Source organism: Patiria miniata, unplaced genomic scaffold (assembly GCF_015706575.1).
Source record: "Patiria miniata isolate m_02_andy unplaced genomic scaffold, ASM1570657v1 HiC_scaffold_24, whole genome shotgun sequence".
Lineage (NCBI taxonomy): Eukaryota > Metazoa > Echinodermata > Asteroidea > Valvatida > Asterinidae > Patiria > Patiria miniata.
The window spans coordinates 16,547,836-16,569,053 of record NW_024037063.1 but is presented as its reverse complement, the minus strand read 5'-3'; the positions used below and the strand labels follow the sequence as shown (position 1 = coordinate 16,569,053).

General features: G+C 41.7%; 3 protein-coding genes across 11 annotated transcripts in view; 2 read left to right on the top strand and 1 right to left on the bottom strand.

Annotated features, from left to right (window-relative positions):
- The window catches only part of LOC119732508 (ribosome biogenesis protein BMS1 homolog), a 40,046-nt gene extending 35,617 nt beyond the window's left edge, over positions 1 to 4,429 (top strand). For both annotated transcript variants that reach the window (XM_038206051.1, XM_038206052.1), the window contains 2 exons: positions 2,393 to 2,491; positions 2,949 to 4,429. In XM_038206051.1, coding sequence (XP_038061979.1) covers positions 2,393 to 2,491; positions 2,949 to 3,062 — 213 coding nt within the window. In that variant the 3' untranslated portion in view covers positions 3,063 to 4,429. The remainder of the gene's footprint in view (positions 1 to 2,392; positions 2,492 to 2,948) is intronic.
- Positions 4,430 to 6,258: 1,829 nt separating this feature from the next.
- Positions 6,259 to 16,232, bottom strand: LOC119732509 (zinc finger protein 420-like). The gene is made up of 5 exons (XM_038206053.1): positions 16,173 to 16,232; positions 13,436 to 13,491; positions 12,830 to 13,150; positions 11,875 to 12,106; positions 6,259 to 9,885 (listed from the first exon to the last, which is right to left on the bottom strand). Exons 3-5 carry the CDS (start codon positions 13,106 to 13,108, stop codon positions 7,046 to 7,048), a joined length of 3,351 nt encoding a protein of 1,116 aa, XP_038061981.1. The 5' UTR covers positions 13,109 to 13,150; positions 13,436 to 13,491; positions 16,173 to 16,232; the 3' UTR covers positions 6,259 to 7,045.
- Positions 16,003 to 21,139, top strand: LOC119732512 (branched-chain-amino-acid aminotransferase-like protein 2). Of its 8 annotated transcripts, none has more exons than XM_038206064.1 (3): positions 16,003 to 16,178; positions 17,203 to 17,338; positions 18,019 to 21,139. In XM_038206064.1, exon 3 carries the CDS (start codon positions 18,080 to 18,082, stop codon positions 18,965 to 18,967), a length of 888 nt encoding a protein of 295 aa, XP_038061992.1. In that variant the 5' UTR covers positions 16,003 to 16,178; positions 17,203 to 17,338; positions 18,019 to 18,079; the 3' UTR covers positions 18,968 to 21,139. The 8 variants fall into 8 exon arrangements, with proteins under 8 accessions (XP_038061992.1, XP_038061990.1, XP_038061996.1 ...); XM_038206062.1 differs by lacking the exon at positions 16,003 to 16,178 and adding an exon at positions 16,227 to 16,287; XM_038206068.1 differs by lacking the exon at positions 16,003 to 16,178 and adding an exon at positions 16,251 to 16,287 and having other exon boundaries at positions 17,203 to 17,286.
- Positions 21,140 to 21,218: the final 79 nt, after the last annotated feature.

The window sequence follows — 21,218 nt, the reverse complement described above, 5'->3', positions numbered from 1 at the left end:
GCAGGGCCTTACTGCCAGGCGTGACCCGGGCGCAGGGCCTTACTGCCAGGCATGACCCGGGCGCAGGGCCTTACTGCCAGGCATGATCCGGGCGCAGGGCCTTACTGCCAGGCATGACCCGGGCGCAGGGCCTTACTGCCAGGCGTGACCCGGGCGCAGGGCCTTACTGCCAGGCGTGACCTGGGCGCAGGGCCTTACTGCCAGGCGTGACCCGAGCGCAGGGCCTTACTGCCAGGCGTGACCCGGGCGCAGGGCCTTACTGCCAGGCATGACCCGGGCGCAGGGCCTTACTGCCAGGCATGATCCGGGCGCAGGGCCTTACTGCCAGGCATGACCCGGGCGCAGGGCCTTACTGCCAGGCGTGACCCGGGCGCAGGGCCTTACTGCCAGGCGTGACCCGGGCGCAGGGCCTTACTGCCAGGCGTGACCTGGGCGCAGGGCCTTACTGCCCGGCATGACCTGGGCGCAGGGCCTTACTGCCAGGCATGACCCGGGCGCAGGGCCTTACTGCCAGGCGTGACCCGGGCGCAGGGCCTTACTGCCAGGCATGACCCGGGCGCAGGGCCTTACTGCCAGGCGTGACCCGGGCGCAGGGCCTTACTGCAAGGCGTGAACCGGGCGCAGGGCCTTACTGCCAGGCGTGACCCGGGCGCAGGGCCTTACTGCCAGGCGTGACCTGGGCGCAGGGCCTTACTGCCAGGCGTGACCCGGGCGCAGGGCCTTACTGCCAGGCGTGACCTGGGCGCAGGGCCTTACTGCCAGGCATGACCCGGGCGCAGGGCCTTACTGCCAGGCATGACCCGGGCGCAGGGCCTTACTGCCAGGCATGAGCCGGGCGCAGGGCCTTACTGCCAGGCATGACCCGGGCGCAGGGCCTTACTGCCAGGCATGACCCGGGCGCAGGGCCTTACTGCCAGGCATGACCGGGGCGCAGGGCCTTACTGCCAGGCGTGACCCGGGCGCAGGGCCTTACTGCCAGGCGTGACCCGGGCGCAGGGCCTTACTGCCAGGCGTGACCCGGGCGCAGGGCCTTACTGCCAGGCGTGACCCGGTCGCAGGGCCTTACTGCCAGGCCTGACCCGGGCGCAGGGCCTTACTGCCAGGCATGACCCGGGCGCAGGGCCTTACTGCCAGGCATGACCTGGGCGCAGGGCCTTACTGCCAGGCATGACCTGGGCGCAGGGCCTTACTGCCAGGCATGAGCCGGGCGCAGGGCCTTACTGCCAGGCATGACCTGGGCGCAGGGCCTTACTGCCAGGCGTGACCCGGGCGCAGGGCCTTACTGCCAGGCGTGACCCGGGCGCAGGGCCTTACTGCCAGGCATGATCCGGGCGCAGGGCCTTACTGCCAGGCATGACCCGGGCGCAGGGCCTTACTGCCAGGCATGACCTGGGCGCAGGGCCTTACTGCCAGGCATGACCTGGGCGCAGGGCCTTATGTTGTGTGACTCAAGTAAGGATTGTTGAGCAAGCTCGATCAAGGAATTTTAGTCAGTGGATGATTTGTGAGGTAACTGACTACTGTGTGATAAAAGCAGAATTTGTATGATCCTGGCTGAAATTTGGTCAGACGTCATCACAAAGTAATCACAATGCAGCTGCACATTATATTACGCACAGCTGTTGATAAAACAAATTCTCTGTTGACGGTAACCAGACCTACCTGGCCAAAAAGTTTGAGGTTGCAAACCTCAAACTTTTTATTACCACAATTGGCAAAAAATTATAAAATAAAGAATTTTTTTGAAATAAAAATGTCTTCCCTATACTATGCAAATTTTGTATGTGTTATTTGTTAATTAAATAGTACCGTTAAAGGTAGCCTAATATAAACAAACAAACATGAAAAAAAGATTATTATAATAGGCATCATCGAGCTGTATACTCCCCAGGGAGCTAAGATGGTATTTGGAATGTTTAATTCGCCCAATGATCAGGGGTAATAATAATACTGTAAGCGCTGTGATTTAGTTAACTAATATGAACGTTCTTAAATGCCGATTATTATTTTTATTATTATTATTAACATAAAAGAAGTCAAACACTTGTCTTCACCAAAATAAGGTAAAAAGACCACATCTAAACTTCAAAACTGGAAGGTTTTCAAAGCTTTAAGTGACCAGATTCAAATTTATTCTAACTGCATAAACTCACAAACTGTTAAAAGAAAAAGTGAAATAAAGTTTTAACTGCAGTGTTTCCCCCCCCCCCCCCCCCCCCCCACAGAGCTCTCTCTCTCTCTCAAGTGGTCATGAAGCCCTATCTTTCTGTTCATGCATCCTCACATAGGGATATGAATATGACATCCTGGGTTATCTAATGTCTGTGCATGGCATTTTAAAATTTACATAACTTGTCTACAGTGTTTTGAATAGTGTTTTTCATATGCACAGGTGGTATCATTAATGCATCAACTGAGTGCATTATACAAGGAGAGACAACGCAAAGACAGGCAGACCATGGTACAGAGAGTCAACACTCACAGACTGAAGGTCAGCATCATGTCAATTCCTAAAGTGTTTTATACAGAGACATGCTGTAATCCATTCCTCAAATGGACAAAAAAGACTCCCTAATGCTTCAAATTCTACGCATTTACAGTGGGTACACCAGTACATTGAAAAGTTATTTAGTGTCCAGAGGCCAATTCCATAGAACTATTGAGCACAGAAATGCTCAGTAAAAGCAGTTTGCCCGTCCAATAATCCTGCAATGTGCATCACCTGTAGTTGGTTTGCTACCTACATTTGCTTTGCATAATATTCTGCTTCTAAATTCTGTGAAATTGAGCTCTATGAAAATGTGTTGTCATAAATCTATTGTTTGCTCCCAGTATTAAATCACAAGGGCGACACATGTCCTTGACATTTTCATGCATTTTTTTAGAGGATTAATGACTCCTCAAAGTTCAGTGGGGTTATTCAGAACTACCTATTCCCTCTGTTACAGATGAATGTGATTGAAAAACAGAGGGACAAGCGACAGAAGGAGGCAAAGCAGGAGTTGTACCGGGCGCTAGGCAAGATGCAGAAGAGGAAAGAAAGAGGGAAGAAACAAGACTAGGAACTAGACATCCATCTTAGACATCATCCATTTTAGACATCATCCATCTCAGACATCCAGAGACAAACTGGAACAAATACAGACAGACAGGATCAACCTCACTCCCAAGAGAAAGTCACAGCCATGGAGAAGTAGGATTTGGCTGTAGTTTGCATCAACCTTTTACTCAGGGCTATGATGTCACTGAAGGAAAGGTGGTATGGAGAATCTTGAAATATACGTTTATCCAGCTTATCTGTGCCTTCAACAACACACGAACATTTGAAAATGTGTACTGTTCTTTTCACACGCGATCATATTCTATAAGAATGTGTTTTAATAAATGAACATGATCCTATTGGTTCTACACAGGATTTTTGTTTAATTAAAAAACATACAAATAGCATAAACATACAAACTACATGATAGTTACTACAGTGAAATATATCAAATTAGGTTTTGCCCTTCTTATGAAGGGCAAATTCCATCTTATGAGTGAAATATATAATGATCAAACATGGACAAAGCCCACTCATACAGTAGCAATAATTAGCACCAATCTGCATGTCAATAAGTAACAAGTTTTAATAGAGCTATTGAAAAAAAAAAACAATTTTAATCTGCTTATACTTTAATGTTAATGGTTAGAAACATTGGATGTTAATTTGTGTCCTTTTGGTCCAGTATGAAGGTTTTAAATTTATTTACAAGTATGTGCTGTGACAGAAAATTAGTTACAATGCATTTTCTTTTTGAGCTAAGACAGCATTAAAACAGAACATACATGTATATAATCTTGAACCCTTACATAATTTGTGCTGAATTAACTTCATCTCACAAGTTTCAGATTTTATTAAAATCCATTGCATGGATGAATCATAAATCAAATCCTGAGGAAGGTCATACTAATACTGTTATTACAGTTCATTTGAATAGACTAGCAAGTTGACACGGCATCCGTTAGCTGGGTGGAGTCGTAAAGTGAAAACTTGAGAGATTTATGAACATGATGCATTATCATCGTAAAACGTGGCAGTGGCCCTACTAAGGCCCCCCCAAAAAGTCTTCGGTCAAAAGTGGTGCGACGACGCGGCTTTTTTTTCCCTACTTTTTTTTTCTTCACATGTCGGGTGATGTTGCAGATGACGCTTGGATCCCCTTAAAACTCTCAAAAATATCCTTCAGGGTGGAGTTTGAGGTGACCTCAGTGAGGCCATAAGGCTTGAGAATTCTGCACCCACTTACGATCTCGACCAACATGAACATTCTCCGGGAAATTTGGATTGTCAAGACAAAAACCAGGGAAAATGGAAACGTCATGCGTGTGCTGCCACGCTGGTCATTAGTCTGCTCCCTTACATATTGCGCTAATTAAAAAACGTTTACAGGTTCCATATATACGACCATCGCTCCATCAGTCTGGCTTCCAGAGGCACAATTACAAAATGACAACACTGTCTGTAAATGGTGCCTGACTAAATTTAGTGCAAAATATATGGGAGCCCAGAGAGGCCACATAGAGGCTACATACTCGATCGTAACCCCATCTAAAACACGTTAAAATTGTGCAGCAGCAGGATTCCAGTCAAGTTTGGCGGTTTTGAGACATCATCTTACATTGAAATAATAACTTTTTAATTTTGCCGACGCGCATGGCTACGGCGATGCGTGCACAGACCAGAAACCGGAGACTTTTTTTTCGGCGTAATGATCAGTGCACCCTCAATTGACGTATTTATGAGAAGGGTTCTTGTACGAATTTGTACGCTCGACAGTTATATACACGTACTAATCTACTACTTTGACTTCAATTTGTATGTTGACCCCAAGTGGGCGTGATAAACCTTGGTCAAGCGATTTTGCCACATTTTTCATCATCATTATGTTTTGTGTACTAGTGATACCATTTTGGAGTGTTTTCATAGAGATAATGTTGTAATATTTAACTACATGTATTCTAAGTCTGAAAGAAACAAATTTGCCATAAGAGCAATTTTCACTTCAGAGGACAGTGAAATCAGAGCACACACCATTTAAGGACCTGCATACACTGCTTAGGCTTTTTACAACAAAAACGTTGACAATAAGACATCAGACAGACAGGTTAGGATCGCTATAATATATGATATTCACTGGACTAGAAACTAGGTGACTTGGACAAACTTGGTGACTCTGGTATTGACCTGCATGGCAATCAAGCAGTGATTTAAACCTCATGTACAAAAAGCATTGGTTAAAACCTTTTTATTGTAGTCAAGACGACAAAAAGCCTCTCTTTTTAATTACAAGCACGCAAATACTGAATATAATAATAAAATAATAATAATGAGACACTGGCCATTTGAAAGATGTATATGTACATGTATGTGTAACTAAGCACCATATTGTTTGGACAATGGAAACAATCGTCAGTTTGTGTAATTAAAAGGTTTTGGAAAGCGTGTGTACCAATTTCTACCATATGAAGGTATATTTAATGCATCAGAAATGACAGTTAAAATTAACAAGTTTACAGCACTGTTAAAAACTGTATTTTTTTTACATGTGCCTTTGAAACCTTGGGTATCATAGGCTAATCACTTTTTGGTTTTATTAAAGGAAAATCTAAACTTAATAAGATATGTTTAATGATTCATTGTTGAACGCATATTTTAAAATGAGACAAGATATACTTAAAGGGGCACTAGGTCCTGAAATCCCCGAAAATGTTATGTTTTGGATTGTTTACTTAGCCTATTTCAAACATCTGGTTGAAAGGAAACCAACCTAATGTCTTACCGTTCCCGAGAAAAGACGGAAAAAAAACGGACATGACGGAGTATGAATACGTTTTTCTGTGTCGTTCTCATGTACGCTATACACGTTGTATGTCTCGGGAACAGCGCGCAGTGACCAATCACCAATGCAAAAAATTGTGGTTTCTTCAACATCCGCAAAAGGCGAACACTTTACGCGTACGAATGAAATCACAACTAGCATCCAAACAGCTCGAATTTATGGGGTCGCAAAAGTGGACCCCGAAATTCGTTCTCGCACGCATAATACAGCAATAACACAAAAACGCCCAGTTTTGAAAGGATAGTTGTGTGGATGTTTATATCCTACTTTTAAAAGTTATTTCCGATTATCATCATCTCGTTCCAAGCGCATTTTGTAGCCCAATTGGGCTGTTCCAGGACCTAGTGTCCCTTTAAGGAAACACGTATTTGGTGTTGCAGCATGCATGTTACAGCTAAGAAATTCAAATTTTCCAAGCCCAAACCCTATACAATATGCACAACTGACAGTTTGTACTTTGTAGAGATATTTTTTGGACATAGAATAAAATCAACACAAATTGTTAAAAGACACTCTTTCCACATTAATAAAGGACAAAAGATTTCAACATAAACATTACAATATTTGTTTACTATGAACTACAACATTTGATACATGTACTACTAGTCTTAAGAGTCCACAATTACTCATTATATTGTTACAAAGTACAGTAAGGGTCATTTTTTCACTAAAAATCTATCGGGCTTAATTAGTCATATGTAAACAAATTACTAAAAAATGATGATACTTGATGTACAAATATACATGCAACAAATTCAGTATTTTCAGCATCCATTCTAAGCGGCGCTGTACATGGCAAGTTTGATAAATTAAAAAGGTACGAGACAACAATCTCCTGAGCTAACACCCCGACTGCATGGACGTATAAGCTGGACAAAGATATATCAATGAATCTATAGGCCCTGAAAACCCTCAATTGGACCGACTCTTACATTTCCGTGACGATCGACGCCCACACACCCAACTCTTAACCCATTCCCCCCCCCCAAAAAAAAAAGGCACAAAAAGAAGATTGGATTGCCCCGTTTTGTAACTCTTTGTATTGGCAGAATTTTTACCATCTGAGCATCAGAAACTGTGACATTTCATTCCTCCAAACCACAATATAAAAAGACTTTATCCTGATTTACATGAATGCTCTGGAATATAACTTTGAGGGATTCAACCTACTCATCTTCAGAAAACCTCTCCACTTTGATTTGGTTGAGAGGAGTGATAGGATAAAGACCCACAGGACTATCAGGAGCTCCATCGTCTTTAGAAGTCAACTTATGAACCTGCTCATGCTCATCCACAATGGTGCTTTGGTCAGAGTCATTGTCCTGGAATTCATCAGGATACATGCCAAGACTCTTACGGTACATATTCAGGTGTGTACTTGATTGACTGCTGGAGGTTTGCTTAATGAAATGATTGGGGAATGGAATTGTCTCCAAACTGGGATCTTTATCGCTGTCTAGTTGAGTTTGACTGCCTGGGATGGAGTCGGTGCTTGGCGGTATTATACCACACAGGTCAGCGAGACTTGAAGATGATGCAGCAAAGGACATGACATCCTTGCCAAGGTGTTGCAGGGTGTGCTTCCTGAGTGACTTCATGAACTTGAAGCCCTTGTTGCAGACAGGACAGCAGAAGGACTGGTCAGAGTGGACCCGTTGATGGCGGTGCAAGGCACTGCTGTTCTTGAAGCATTTGGGGCAGTTTTGGCACTGGAAGGGTCTCTCCTCACTGTGGGTCTTGACGTGAGTCTCCAGCTGGTCTTTGAAATTGAATTTCTTGTTGCAGATCTCGCAGCCAAACTCTCGCCGATTCTCGTGCTCCCGCAAGTGTCTCTTCAACCGGCAAGCCTCAGTGAAGCTCTTGTCGCACATGTTGCACTTGTGTGGGCGCACCTCCAGGTGTATGCTCTGATGGATCCGCAGGCGGTACCTGTCAACAAAATCACGGCCGCAAATATCACAGATGTGGGGCCGAAGACCAATGTGCCAGCGTTCGTGCTTTCGAAGGGCCGAGAGCTGCTTGAAAGCCTTCTCACACTGCTGGCACTTGTAGGCACGCTCATCACTATGCGACCGACGGTGCTTTTTTAGTGCGTCACTCACTCGGAAGGTTTTGTCGCACTGCTCGCACTTGAATGGACGCACTCCAGTGTGGATTCGCATGTGGCATTTGAGTGTGTTGCGTTCTTTGAAACTCTTCCCACAAACAAGGCAGGGATAGGGCCGCTCATCCGAGTGTGTTCTCATGTGACTCTCCAGTCCTTTCTTGCTGGAGTATGCTTTCTCACACAACTCGCACTGAAACGGAAGTTCCCCCGTGTGAACTCTTTCGTGTACTTTCCTCTTTACATTCCGGGGGAAAACTCTGTCACAGTACCTGCAGGGAAAAGGTTTCTCAACCCTCTTGAATACTGGCTTGACTCCTGTGTGAGTGCTCTCATGCCGGGCATGCGCTTGTACTGTTCTGAACTTCAGAGGGCAGTACTGGCAGGCAAAGTCACCAACAAAATGTTTCTGGATGTGTGTAGTGAGTGTTGACTTCTGTTTGTAGCACTTTTGACAGTACTCGCACTGGAATGGTCGTTCATTTGTATGTGTTTTCACATGCCTTAGTAAATCTCGTGGCAGTGCAAAATTTTTCCCGCAGACCGGACAAGGCAGCTTTTTGTCATGGGTTTTCATATGGGTGGTCATGGCACTCCTGACTTTAAACTTCTTGTCGCAAAACTCGCATTTGTGCAGCCACTCAGTATTGTGGCGCTGCTGTTTGTGCCGTGTTCTCATGTAGTTTGTACGAAACGCTTTGGGGCATTCATCGCAAGGGTATGGACATTCCCCAGTATGGGCACGCTCATGGACGATGCGTGCAGTGCTTGAACCAAACATTCTACCACAGTAACGGCATGTGTGGTTAGCATGCGATCGCTCATGCATCTTCATCTTGTGAATCTCCTTGAATGACCGATTGCAGACAGAACAGACAAAAGGCCCACGGCCCTTAATCATTGTTAAGATATCCTGAACTCCAATGCACAATTCCTTACACATATCTTTCCCTTTCACCCTCCGATAAAGCTTTACATGTCTTCTCTTGTGCTTGATAAAGTGGTGAAGATCCCTGAACCTCCATCCGCAATATAGACAGAAAAATTGTCGGTTCGGCAGGAGCTTTTCTACCCTCTCAACCAATGCTTTACACTTCTCTTTCAGAAAGGCAGACGTTAGCACCATTTTACCATAATAAGGCTTCATCCCCTGGGCTTGACTATCCATCTTACTGGTCCCTTCAGCTATGGTTGTATCTTTTGAATTTGTCAATGTCTCAGACATGCCAACTTGTAAATCTTTCCCAGCATCAACTCCTGCTCTTGGTGGACTCAGACTGGACGCAGTTGATAGTAAATCAACAAGAGATGGAGCCGGCTTCCTACCCTCATCACTAGGACTGCTACTAGAGTCATTTCCTTCGGCAATGCAATCCCTTCCAGCATCCATGTCTGGTCTGGAATTCTTTTTCCCTGTGGGGTCTTTCTCCAAACTGTATGGCAACGATGACAACTCTCTGCCTCCTACAATACCATGTGGCAGATCGGATCTGCTTTCTCCAACAAAGCTAGGTTCACTACTACTCTCTGAGCATTCCCTTTTGTAAGGAAATTTAGACTGTGTTTCATTTTGATATACATTTTTGCTAACACCACAGCTTGATGTGCTGTCAGATGAGCTGGTGCTACCAGAGGCCAAACAAGTTGGCATGGTTTTGAAGTTTAAAGTGTGGGTGCTGGCTGAGCTGAAGTCTCCACCTGTCCCCACCTTGAGCTTCTGTCGCAACTTGTCAATCTTGCTGTTGAGAGCAAGCCTTTTGGTGGCTGCTGTGACTGGTGATATGGTTGTCTTAGCTGGTTGGATTGTTTTCTTTCTGGGCACCTCTTTGTGGACGTAACGCACAGCAGGGAGAGTTTGGCTCAGGTGCACGCAACGGCACACAGTGCACATGTGGGGCTGATCTGAAATATACCAGTAGGAAAAAGACACTAGATGAGTGCTTGACCACTTCAAAAGATATATATATATGTTGATAATGGGCCGATGCACGTTTGATGCCATTTCAGAGATTTTTCACAGTACGTTTTCAATCATTCTCACCTCTGGTTTACTCAATATTGTACTCAGCATCAAAAACACATCTCTAGAAAAACACTGTTATAAAAACAAATAGGGAACACACTTTCCAAATGAGCTTTTCTACATGTACACCACATGTTAAAAAAACTTTGTCCAAATCAAAAATTATAAGAATACTGCAAGTGATACTTGCGCCATCCCCCTGGCATGCTGGCAGGTTTTTATCAAGTCAGTGTCCCTAACCAAAATGGTAGATTTCTATTGTTTTAGCAATAGTGACCTTGACCTTTGACCTTTTCAGCCCCCAAATCAATAGGCTTGCTAAGACTACCAACAGCAAACCACAAACCAAATTCAAAGTTCCTATAAAATAAAGTATTTCTCAAGCATTCGTGCTGACAATATTTCCAATGTTTTAGCAATGGTGACATTGACCTTTGACCTGTTAGCCCCAAAGTAACAGGCTTCTTAAGACTACCAAGAACAACGCACAAACCAAATTTCAAGTTCCAAAATAAAGTATTTCTGAAGTTACCACCTTGACAAGATTTCTATTGTTTTAGCAATAAGTTATCGTGCTGACAAGAGTTAACTTAACCAAAACATAACACACACACAGACATTCCCGCAGACTAGCACGTTTGTTTACGGTGTAAATCAAGGATTTTTTTATTCCTCTTCCCTTTTTCTTTGTTGGTATAGTCGGACTCCCTATTATCGCGGCATCCCTATTATCGCGGCATGGGAAATTTCTCTTTTTACAGTGTCAAAACTCCTTCAAGTGGCGATTTTTATCCAGTTCACCAGTCATCAAGGATTTTCTACCGAGTTGTATAAAAAGGACGATTAAAAAATGTTGTGTCTTTCGGGACTTTTAACGATTTTAATAAATATTAACGGTTTCCAAAACTTGCAAAATTTTCCCTCACCGTGTCTGCTAAAAGGTACCGTTTATATTTTAACATAAATCTTTAATTGCGCTCTGTCCATGAGAGTTCCATTGTCTGGTTCCCATTCTTCAGCTGCAAATGTAAAATGAAGTCGAACGACGATATTTGCAGCGCGAAATCGTAACAACTTTTACGGGATCAAAATAAGCACCGCGCGTTAGCGAAAATAAAACGACACACCGTGTAAAGTGAATGGCGCCCTCAATCGCCGATCAGTAGACTTGCCTCAGGGATTTGTGTTCTCCTTTCGGGGGAAGGGCAGGGTCTTAAGAAATCATCCTGCAGACATCTTGTCTTTAATCAACTTGAACGTTACAGGGAAAATATCAGACTTTATTCAGGGGGTGTTTTGGTCAAACATAAACTATGAACAAAAAAGTTGGGATCATTATAAAAACCACTTCCCGCATACCGCGATAATAGGGAGTCCACCTCCGTTCGCACACGCCGCGCATGTCTATTTTCACAGGCATCGTACACGGAATAAGCCACACCACCCGTCAGATTTTTTTATATTAATTTAAAAAAGAAGAGTTATACTACACATAAGACAGGACAATTCGGGAAGGTTAGTGGGCAATCTCTATTCCGAACGAGAAACGTGATAAGTACCGCGATAATACGGCGTTCCATACTACTAAAACTAAAAAATTTTGCAACAGCTCTCATTGGTTTTGTACACCTTTTCCAGCCGAGTTGTCCTCGATTTGGTTTCTGTACTGATTCAGCGATGATTTTGCACGTGTGTGTCCTTGATTTACACCATAAACAAATCCATACACACACAGAAGGAATAGGTTATCGCAGTATCCCCCTCTGATTTACTGCCAGGGCGATAAAAAGGATTTTCCCCATGAATATCATTTCTATGTAAATTGTTTGCTATTTTTAGAAGTCCTAACATTTGGCTTCTTCTCTCACCTCCTAAGCCACTGAGGCCTTCTTCTAACTTAAAGTGCTGTAGGCAGACATGAAGCTCCTTCCCAGGGTTGATGGCAGCAAAGCTGTGGTAGTAGATGGCACCTCGGTGCTGATAGGCTAAGAGGTTGACATCAGGTCCAGGATCTTTGGAACAGCGGACATAACGCATCCAGTTTGCTATTTCATCATTGCTGTCATCTATGTAATGACAGAGTTTGCCACTGCAGTGTAGCTGTAGAAGAAATTTATATTTATTACTTAAGACAGGATTCAAAAGTTCAAGAAGTATTTTACATGTCATATTTTTTCAAATCTTCTTTTATCTATGCCTGGAAATTCCAGGGGCCTGACAGCTGATCAAATGTGATCAAACATGCAGAAACAGGTTCTAAGACTTTGCAGATAACCATTTTAAGTTCTCACATAGTGGACTTTCAAGAGTTACATCAGAGGATGTTCATTGCAAGGCTTGACTCCTGCTTCTGGGTGCAGCAATAGCTCCATGCTGCTGGGAGCAGGGAATCAGTACATACTTCTAGACCGAGGAGAGTATGTGTTTCTGACAGTGTAAGAACACAGATTTATGAACAGAAGCATCCCATCTCAACAACTTATCAACCAACTATAAATTTACAGATACGGAGGGCCACAATTAGACTTTCAACAGCTGTAACAATTGCAGGACCTACTGAAAGAAAGAACCAACTACAAGTTTGTGTCTCAGCCATCTGAGGCACACATCTGTAATGGAGTCGATGAAAAGTCTATCACACCTCAAATAGCAAGTCAATTCACAAGTCAGGCCACAAGTGACAGGGGACAAGCACTAACAATTCAATGCATTGGACATATGTCATGAATTCAAAGGCGTGTAGAAAACATGAGTCTGGATGACTTGTAATGACTTTTAACTCAAATACAACTCTTGTCTGAGGCATAGGTTATAGCTAATTACCTCCCACATCTCTTTGTTTTTAACCCCGCCCGCAGAAGGAAGAACCACCGAGCCCTCATACGGGCCAAACCACAGGCCAGCCTGGAACTCTTGCGACGTGAAGATGCCCTTCCTCATCGTCATGCTTGCCCCATCCTCATCTCTGTCCATCCACACACAGTATCTCAGCCCTTGAGGAAGGCTTTGTAGGATCCTGTCTTGGGCTGATCTTACTATGGGATTGTTGGGTACTATTAGTGTGTCCTCCCTCTGCAGGGAGGGTGCATTACTGGTATCCATCACTCAGGTGCTGTGCACCAAGGACATCGGTGAATGATCTGGCTAGATTTGGAGAAAAACAATTTTTGTTGGTAACATTTAATGCATATTCTAAATAAATTCACAAAAAAATAGACAGCTTGCACAAGGCACTTCAACTGTGAACAGGTTTTTTTGTAAAACGTTTTTCGTTAATATGGCAAAAAAAACCTGTCGCTAACTATACACGGGGGTCACTTAATTTGACAAGGAAATCACATATTGAAAACCCACATAACACATGCATTCAGTGCTTTTAAACAAATTATGCCTTTTAACATTTAAAGTAGTAGGATAATCATCACTTACACGTCGATGCTGTTTCAGATTTGGTGGCTTACTGGCTTTCAGGCTGAACAGTACATCTGTGACAAGTACGAATGAGAAATTATTCAGATGATCGTCAAAATAAAAGTGTATCTATTTCAGTTAACTCTAACGCCCTCTATAGTTAGTTTCCATGCAACCACACACATTATTCATGAAGATGAATTACGCAAAATTGTATTAACATCAGTCAAAGTGTGCTAAGCTTATGGCATTAAAGGGAATGTACAACATTTGCTTTTACTGAAATTTTCTGACATAAATGGATTTGGAGGATTAGTATGCGATAGAAAATATTGTTAAACCGACTTGTTTCACATTTTGGGCTTGTAGATGCTGGAAAAACCAAGAAAACCAATCATGTTGGTGAAGTGTGGTTCCCTGACCCCACTTAAGATGAAACGAAGCAATTTATAGACTTTGGGGTATTGTAAGGTCAGATAATCAGTCTAGCAGGCTTGTACCCTTTTCATAGGTGTGTAATCAATTGCAAAGAAAATGCGAAATAACTAAATATGAAAATTTAGAAGCAGTTTTTGAGAAAAAAAAAGTTTTCTCCAACGCTGGTTGGCTGACCAGCATTGGAAAGATACAATTTTCCTTGAAAATGTCAGCACACCAGGAGCCACGATTTACAGGATACTTTAGACTGTCATTCCCTAACAATCCAGTGAGGTATTTCATGATAACTTGATCATTTCGTTTTTTGATGTTTGTCATCTCGTTTTTTTGATGTTTGCAAATGTTGTATCTTCCCTTTAAGCTCTATCAGGGGAGTTCCAATAAACGGCCCCTGACAGACTGCATTTCTAAAATTTCTCTGGTGATGTCTTTTTTCCTGTTGGGGACATTCCAAGGATTTAAAAAATACCGGTGGCGGTGGGTTCTATCAATGGTACTGTATCTAGTCAACTCGCCCCCTGTCCTACATGTATTCTCCCCTTACCAACTTGCCCCCTCAACGCGGACTTGTAGTCGAGTCACCAAACACCGAGTCCGAGTCACCTCTCCCGAGTTCGAGTCCAAAGTCATGCAGGTCGAGTCGGAGTACAAGTCCAACTCATGAGTCACAAAGGTCAAGTCCGAATCATGCGTCACATTTCATATTTGGAAATAAATTCTGAGGTTCTGGTAAAACCTCACACTCACAGTGTAAATGTTTTCATTTTTCACAGCTTTTCTCTAATCTAATGAGCTGGAAATACATGTATTGTCCCCTAACATGTCGCGGCCACTAACATGGCGCGGGCCCCTAACGCAGTGCACTTTGATTTTTGCCTCTTGTGCCTCGCCAGAGCAACAGATTTCCCTGAAATTTAACAGAAAGTGATATTTCAGAAGGCTCTAAACATTCCCAACCATAACTCTTGAGTTTACCAACACCAGCGTTTCCTCCGTGAAGCTAACATTAAGGTCTACTATCAAACTTGCAATACTTGATATTACTGCTAACTGAAACAGAATTTGGCATATGTGGTTTAGCTTGGACCCTATCACCAGACCATGTCCGAATGGTTGGGTCCAAGTTACTCGAACTACTTCAGCATATAGATTAAATTTAAAATTATTTTAAAAGTTGGTTTTTTTTTCAATGTGGAACGTACGACGACATTGTCGAGTTTGTGTTGGCTGCCATTTTGTTGGTGATCGTGAAGTGTAGGGCCCCCGTTTTGTTTTGAACGAATTAGAGTCCAAAATGATTTTTATTGCTCAAAAATCACCTTTACAATCAAAAGCAGACTTTTCTTAATTCTAACAACACTCGTTTTGCAATTTTGAACAAATTCTTGGGGTAGAAATCATGATTTTCCTGCTCGGTTTGTGCCTTGTGATTCAGCGCGGCGTGCGTGCTCACAGTACATCGCGCGGTGATCGCCATCTTTATTTTCGGGTTGCGTGTTGTCGCCACACTGTCATCGTCATTTTACCCCCAAATTTCCCTCAAAAATCAAAACCCTGCCCTCTATCTACAAAATGATCTATGACATACCTGTTTATTGAGAATGTCGCCAACTAGTTTGGTAGGACCAATTTAATCCTTATCTTTAGGACACCTCTATTTTTACGACTTCTGTTCAAAAACTGACTTTTGCAGGTGACTGCCCAGTACCAAAGTGACTTTTGCAGGCTAAAGCGGTCTTGTTTCTTCAGATAAACTCATGTTAGTTGTAATTTTGAAAGCACTTTCAAAGAAAATGTGACTTTCCTACCTTTTTTTGCAGTTCGCCATCTTGCTTTTTTAAATATATTTTCTGTTTGTCATCATCATCTTTAACCCCTCATAAATCAAAGCCCTACCCTCTTTCTACAAAATTGAACCTGCTGATATTCAAGAAGGTGTCAACTGTCATTGGCAGCGGTTGAAATGTGTCAAAAATATCAGAATGTCACTTTTGAGTGTCATTTAGTCAGCTGTTTTGGTGAGTCTTTTAACATTATATAGGAATGGGGTCCTAAAGGTAAGGATTACCCCAATAATTTTAAAGTGGATTTTGTTCCCTTAAAGGAACCGGGCCATACACTTTACGATCGCCATTTTGTTTACGTGAGCTAGCCATAATTGGGCATCGCACGATACACGATCGATCGCGATCGCCGTCAAGTGTGACTGAACAATGGAGGAAGAACCATGACACAACCAAAGAAGTGGCGTCTGGATACTACTAAATGATTGTTTCCTAATTCCTACGATTGAAGGAAACATTAATGTTTTACTTACATTACAGTTAGACTGCCAGACATTAAGCACGATTACAAGAACAAAGATTTTTGCGTTTATAATAGAGCGTGAGTCGGGTATGTGCATTGTAAATGCTGTAACTAGTGTAACTAGTGTAAGTATGCCTCCATGAAGTCTGGGTACCACACTGAGGTAGACATTCTAAACCGCCCTCTATTGACATAAAGCTGGGCTTTAAATTATGGTGTTTTTTACTTAGTATTCTATTGATTGAAAATATTTCAACAAAGAGCTGGTTTGCACTGGCCTCTGACCTTCGCTCCCTGAATCTGAATAGTATCCAAAATACGAAACATCTCGCCCATTTGTTTGGTTAGTTCATGATCGTCATGTCTTTTCATGGAGTAGTTGACTTGTGGGTGTGGAGCTGAACATATTTTCAACAACAGAAACAAATATGTTCAGATCATGTTTGGAATCCCAGGAAATTGGCTGTTGTGTTGATGAAGTAAAAAAAAGACAGGATTTGTGTATAGCTCCGTGGGTTGTTGTACTAGGGCCTACACGTATAGATCTATTAATATTACGAGTTTATGAATTAATCATGGAGAAAGATATTCAACAAATCAATGATGCATTATAACTTTTGATGTGGATTTCAATCAAGCAGATCCGAGATGGTTATCGATGACGTGTGGATACAACAACTAGATCCACTAACTATAGGGCGCTAGAACTTGATCTCCTTTTTCGAAGTTTAGATTCAGATGGTATGACAATTAACCTTGAAAGAAATTGTTTGGTTTGGAATTCATTCGCCCCTCTGAGCACAAAATATACCTTATTGATTGCATCATGGGTATGGATGACAAACAAGCAGTTCATGCAAACCCGGCCCCTGGGGGGTAGTGAACCAGTCTTGCATTAAGTTTTTTTTTTTATTTCAATCTTTTTCCAAACTTCAATGGTCATGTCACATGTCACCTACATGTATGCATGAATATATTTGTAAATAAAATTCAGTTCTTAAGTTTACTGAAGAAGAAATCATCTTCAAATTTCTTTTCAGGTGCCAGTCATCAGGCCCAGAGGAACGTTGTGATTGGTCAGTGTTTACCCCTAGAAGTTTGTGAGGACCCCCATGGTTCTAGGGGTAGGTCAGTGTTGGAGTCAAGAGCGTGACATCTTGATTCTGATAGACAGGGGTATAAGATTCCTATTCATATTCATGATATGAAACTGATATATAAGGGATTGCCCAACTTTTTTTATTCTGATAACCATTACAAAAATTATTTGAAAATAATTAGGGGGCCTATAGTATTATAATTACTAGTGCAACATGTAAAAAGATGGTATTATATGAGGAGGCCTGGTTGATTTTAAGAATGTTAATGCTGGACACATTGAGCTCTAGTCGAAGCTTTATTCCAGATGGACACGAGTCCACGGACATATGAGCCATATGTTATGAGTGATGCATACTGGGATACAAACATTAGGCTTGGGCGACGTATCGATAATCTGGTACTGCTACATGCAGGCTTGTCATCCATCCCCAATAGGGAATGCGAATATCGAAAAAGTTTATATTTCATAAAAAAAATATGACGTGCTTCAAACCAGCGAAATTGCTCTATGCTTTAACTATCAACACTTGCAACAGCAGTGACGTACATGTACATGTATACTGGTCTTACTATAGTACATGTAGTTTAAGCTAAGTCAAACTTGTAGCCATTAATAGGATACAGTTGGTATTGTGCCAGTTACAGTAATTGCTCACCATACACAGCCCTACAGGAGATGAAAGAATGTCAAACTAATGATTACTGGCATACTGTCCAGTGGTAATTAAAATTCACCTTTTGATTTCCATTTGCAGGTTATTTTTTTCACAGATGTCTAGAGCCTAATCATTGCATATAGATCACTTGCGCTTACCTATGGAGAAACAAGTTCGCGTCATCCTCTGGGCCCTCCCCAGAACCTTGTCTACTGCTTTCTTAAAATGTATGAATGGAGTTCCTGATTCCAAGATGTTCTATGAGCCCTACACAACCGCATATCTTTTCGGACCTGACCGGCCGTACGACAGTGCGCCGCGTCCCTCCGACAGTTCTGAATGTGGTTCAGTAGATGTTGCTGGGAAACCATGTGATGCTGTTTCAGGTTTTGATGATTCAATCTGTACCTACAAGTGGGTGAAGGAACAGCTTGAAGCCCCCTTCCAAGGTAAACAACTCATATTTTGCAAAGATATGGCCTACTGCCTGAACAAGAGCTATGAGCATCTCCCACAAGGCTACAAGTTTATCTTCCTGATTAGGCATCCGAAAAAGGTGATTCCATCTTGGAAAAAACTCATAAGCGATTACAGCAGAAAGAAAGTGGAAGACTTTGTTTTGGATGAGCTTGAGCCACCAATAATGCCTCCTGAGATTGGTTATGGGGAGTTACTAGAGCTCTTCGAGTACATAAAACAGCAAGGTTTGGATGCAGAGCCTATCGTCATTGATGCAGATGATTTGTTGGCTGACCCGCACGCCATCATGTCTGCTTGTTGCAAGAAGACTGGAGTGCCATACAATGACAATTTGCTTACATGGGAGGAAGGGGGCAGGGCAGTGGAAAACTGGGCAGTCAGCAAGAATCTCAAGTATGTCATTGCAGACGCCGGGTCCTTTGACAATGTCAAGAGGAGTTCTTGCTTCCAGAAACCAGATGCAGGCCCCGAGGTCTCAGGAGGGTCAGAGCAATCACCCGATGTGCAGAGATTTGTGGAGAAATGCATGCCACTGTACAGCAAGTTGTATGAAGTGAGATTGAAATGAGCCAATTCATGACCAAGTCTAAGAAAGGGAACTGATGAAATTAATACTTAAAAAAATGGTTTTATAAAAACAAACAAAAAAGGACAGCAGTATAGAAAAAGTCTGAAAAATGTCATGCTTAAAAGCATGTTTTAATATCCAGTACAAACAGGAGGTAATAATGTACTTGTAAATTAGATTAGAAAGTTGACGCTACCAACCAACACTAAAGCAAAATTTCCCACAAAATTTAACCAAAAAGAAAACCACAAATTTAATGTATGTTTGCCCGAGTTTTATGAAAAAAATAAAGAGCATTGTCTGTAGATAATTAATGAACTAAGAGAACATGGACATTAGTGAATATATAAAACTGAAAGTCAATGAATGAACCAAGTTTTTATAAAGTACTTTTCTGTAAGCAGCAAGAATGCCAGTTTGCATTTGTTGTTGTGACAGTTTCACAGGCACATTGTGATGATATTAAATTGATTTGAAAAGGGACTCCAGTTATTGTCTTCTACATAAACTAAAAACTGAACTGTACACATTTATATGCAATATAATAGTACTGTGACTGCAGGGGGATTAATATAGGGGATACATGGTTTACTGCGCAGCATATCCTACAAATTGACAGAGAAAGATACTTTCATGAGATGTTTTATAAAATCATTAAACAAAGGAAAGGACACTATTACTGTGAAATGCCCACCATGAATAAAAAGGGTGAACAGATATACCTAATGCACTGCTGTCATGGCTGTGGACAATTATATTCTTAAAATTCAATAGAAAAAAAAAAGAAATTCCCAAATGTGAATAAAACTCTCCACTGTGTTTCATCAAGAGATAGTCAACTGAAAACTCAATATCAACATTTTATGATTTTATTGTACATGTATTGATAGTTTTACAATCTGGTACGCTTGTAACTTGTATAAAGAAAAATAATAAATAGATATGTCGGTAGTAACGTTCCGTTTTTTTGTCCTTGAAGTATCATCTATGGAGTTAACTTTTATACAGTCGAAAAAAACAAATTAAGAATAAATATTGCTAGAATAGTGCACTTGCATAGATGCATGTGTTACTCCAAGCTGAAGCCAAGTTATTTCGACTCTGCATAACTATCCCCAGAGTAATATCTGCCGTGATACCTAACAATAGCAGAACAATCTCCTTTTTTAGCTGCGAGATAACAGCTCAAACAAGTCATCATGTCTCTGTTGGTAACAAACGTTGACATTGTCTATTGCTCCTACATGTTTTGACCAATTTCAACCAGACTTTGTCAAAAGTATCAGTAGCCCAGCCCCAACATGTCACATGACCAAACTGGGGTCAAAAACCTGATTTTTTTTTACTCAAAACACTACTTCCACAAATTACATGGCACAATCATGTGACCCATGCTTGAACACGAATTCATTGGCCAGCAGCTTTCAAGATATTTTTCGGATGACCTAGTTTAAAGTACTGAATCTAGTATAGAACTATATGTGTATTTTTTTTTCTGAAATGCCTTTAAAAAAAGTTGATTGGTAAAGAAGTGCCCATGTGCGCATAAAACAAGATATAAAGATTTGACTACTTTCAATCATTACACAATATTTTTAAAAAAATTAAAAAATTTTTTTTTTAAAGATCCGAGGTTATTTATTCCTCCCCCAAAGTACCTCAATTAAAACAAACCAACTTTTTAGCTGCTTGGAAATTGCAACTATTGACAAACACATATCTGAGTAAATATCCAATTATTTACAAATTAGGAGGCAAAAAAAGCATTATGTACATCAACTGTTGAAAACATCTGGCATAATATGCAGACAAACTGTCAAAGGTCTAAAGCCAAAGATCTATTTGCCTTTGGATTGATTCAGTAATGGGACAAGTTATGCAAAATTACAGAATCAATGACAGTTTTCTTTTAGGGATTACAATCAAATTCATGGAAATTTGATGGAACATATAGTGTACATGTATTCATGATAAGATTTTAGTCTAGCTGCTGATCCTATGCTACAAGCTGAATGTCCCAATTCCATCAAATTCCCACAGCACAAATATTGTTTGGATTTCGTGATTTTCAAGGAATTAACAGAACTGCAGAGCTCATGGTTCTTGTATCTGACACAATTAACTGAAATTTATCAGAATAGACAGAGTCTAGTTAGACCTTTCATATTAGGCCAACAAAAAAAATATTCGGTCTCTGGTCAGACCAAAGTTCCGGAATTGACGCAGCCACGCGGCTTTTTTTTTTTTTTTT

Coding starts and splice junctions, on each gene's coding strand:
- LOC119732509 (XM_038206053.1), bottom strand. CDS start 13,108: ATGGATACCAGTAATGCACCCTCCCTGCAGAGGGAGGACACACTAATA. Junction 12,107..12,829: donor AAAACAAAGAGATGTGGGAG/GTAATTAGCTAT, acceptor TTTCTTCTACAG/CTACACTGCAGTGGCAAACT. Junction 9,886..11,874: donor AGGCCTCAGTGGCTTAGGAG/GTGAGAGAAGAA, acceptor GGTATATTTCAG/ATCAGCCCCACATGTGCACT.
- LOC119732512 (XM_038206064.1), top strand. CDS start 18,080: ATGGAGAAACAAGTTCGCGTCATCCTCTGGGCCCTCCCCAGAACCTTG.